The sequence below is a fragment of the Mandrillus leucophaeus genome, unplaced genomic scaffold, assembly GCF_000951045.1.
Source record: "Mandrillus leucophaeus isolate KB7577 unplaced genomic scaffold, Mleu.le_1.0 Scaffold645, whole genome shotgun sequence".
NCBI classification, from domain to species: Eukaryota; Metazoa; Chordata; class Mammalia; order Primates; family Cercopithecidae; genus Mandrillus; species Mandrillus leucophaeus.
The window spans coordinates 677,419-679,628 of record NW_012106975.1 but is presented as its reverse complement, the minus strand read 5'-3'; the positions used below and the strand labels follow the sequence as shown (position 1 = coordinate 679,628).

Sequence of the window (2,210 nt, the reverse complement as noted above, 5' to 3'; positions counted from 1 at the left end):
CACAGCACCCACAACCGGGGTCCCAGGCGCTGCCAGCCCCGGCGCTGGCTCCGGACCAGCTGCCTCAAAACAACACGCTTGTGGCGCTGCCCATCGTAGCCATCGAGAACATCCTCAGCTTTATGTCCTACGACGAAATTAGCCAGCTCCGCCTGGTGAGGCCCCCGCACAACTCCTGCCTCCCTCTCCCCCCGGCCGAGGTCTGGGAGGGGAGAAGAAGGGAGCGCGTTCCCCGGGGAGGGATCCCCCCGCGAGCCCCAGCCGGCTACAGATCCGGGAGGGCGCCGCTCCAGTTCCGAACTCTCCCTTGGCGTCAGTCAGCAGGAGTGGGCTGGTTCCCAGTTGCGTCCTAGCTGCGGAGCTGGGGTTACTTCTTGAGGGAACTTCGCCCTCGGGGCTCCTTGCCCCCCTCCCGGAAGCGGGCCCTCTACGGGAGGGGTAGCGGAATTGGTCTTTCCACCTTCCGCCTGGCCTGAGAGTGGACCCCGAGAGGTCTTGTCGCCTGCCTTTTGTATGCGGCTTCCAGTCCCCGGCCTGGGTTGGGGGAGAAAACTCAGAAGTAGGCAGATGATCCCAGCCAGGCTTGGTTTATCTTGCAAGAATAACGTATTGTTCCCCACCCCAACCACCCAAGTTTCCTTGTTCGAGAAGATTGAGTAGAGTAGGGTGGCTCAGCTGCCCCACACCAGGTAGAGGTTCCGAAGAATTCAAACGTGTTTACTTAGCCTTAGCCCCAGCGCCTTAGTTGACCACTGAAGTAGAGCCTTGGGAAATGACCATTCCTGCTTTGCCTCATCTTAACGCTTCCCACCGTAGTGAAGCAACTTACCCCTTGACGGGTTTTTTCTCTTTTGCAATTTATTTTTAACTAGTGATTTACGCCCACCCACCTGCTTTAGGAGAGGTTTCTTTATACCTTAAAATCACAATAGTTCAGTCCATGATTTTTAAAAATAATGAATTTGCCATTGGGCTTTTACTTCACTCCAGAGGTTTGACTGAAGGTGTGGTGAATGTTAGTTCAGTTAGATATTTTGCTGCCTTTCAATGAATATATCTTTAAGTGGTAAATAAATTGAAGGAGGTGGACATTTTGAAATGATTGCAAACCGAGTCTATGGAGAAGCTAAATCTGTGCTGGGAATTGTTTTTAAGAGGACAAAGGCATATCTCTGAATGTGCTGTGTATAACATTTCCTTATTACTCAATATGCTGTATTGTAGGCTTACTCCTCCAGTTTCAAGTGGATTATAATTGCATTTTTAAAAGAAATCGTAACTTATTTTTAAAAGAGAGCTTATAAATATTAATTCAAACTGATGGCCAATTTTTTTTTCTAGTCAACACAGCAGTTCAACCATACCAGTCTGCAGGATGGAAAATTTCTTCAACTGAAAATAGATATTTCACAATTGATTGCCTCTGAATTTCCAAAACATTTTCATCCTAGAATTTCATGTAGAATCTTAAATATTCCTTCAGATTTTTACAAATGATGGCGTTTAATCAAAATTCGCGCTGTACATTCATGGTGTTGGGGAAATTGGGCATATAACATTTGATTGAATTGAACCATTCAACGAGACAATGGCTTGGTAAAGCTTGGAATATTCACAGTTCTGTTTTGTAAGTGTTGAGAAAAATGGGAGTTTTGTTTGTTGATCATATTACTATTTAAAAAAAATGTAAAGTTGTAGGGGGAGCAGGGGAACCAGCCTGTCCTAACCAGAGTTAAAACACATCCCACAATTTATGAATAAATGACATCTCTGTCAGGTGAGATATTCAGCTGCATTCTTAAATTTTAAGCAGTTTTCTGGCCTTTTAAGGTTATAAATTTGTAATTTCAAACAGATTTTTCGTAAGGAGTCCCTTCAGTACCATTGCCCACCCCCAGGAAAAGATTCTGCCCCGTTCTACCTCTGCAAATATGATTTTTTAGTAATGGGGAACTGTTTTTCTTTACTTAAGGCTGATGGATAATTCTTGAATAGATTAAATGGATAATCTTTTGTGGGGATTTGGAAGCGTCTTTGCTTGGAAGGTACAATTCAGGTAACGTTATAAAAGAAAGATGTTCTTTCTTGCCACTAGGTGTCAGCATTAATTTAATTATGATCTTTTCTGAAATTGGCAGTCAAGAGAGTGTCTAGGTGTACTGTACATGCCTTCTTAAGTAGCCATTTATACCTAAAGAATCGGGCCGGGC

General features: G+C 44.5%; 1 protein-coding gene across 1 annotated transcript in view; it reads left to right on the top strand.

Annotated features, from left to right (window-relative positions):
* FBXO28 (F-box protein 28) overlaps window positions 1-2,210 on the top strand; it is a 53,201-nt gene that overhangs the window by 6,243 nt on the left and 44,748 nt on the right. The window contains exon 3 of the mRNA XM_012000983.1: window positions 6-155. Within this exon, the coding sequence (XP_011856373.1) occupies window positions 6-155 (150 nt within the window). The remainder of the gene's footprint in view (window positions 1-5; window positions 156-2,210) is intronic.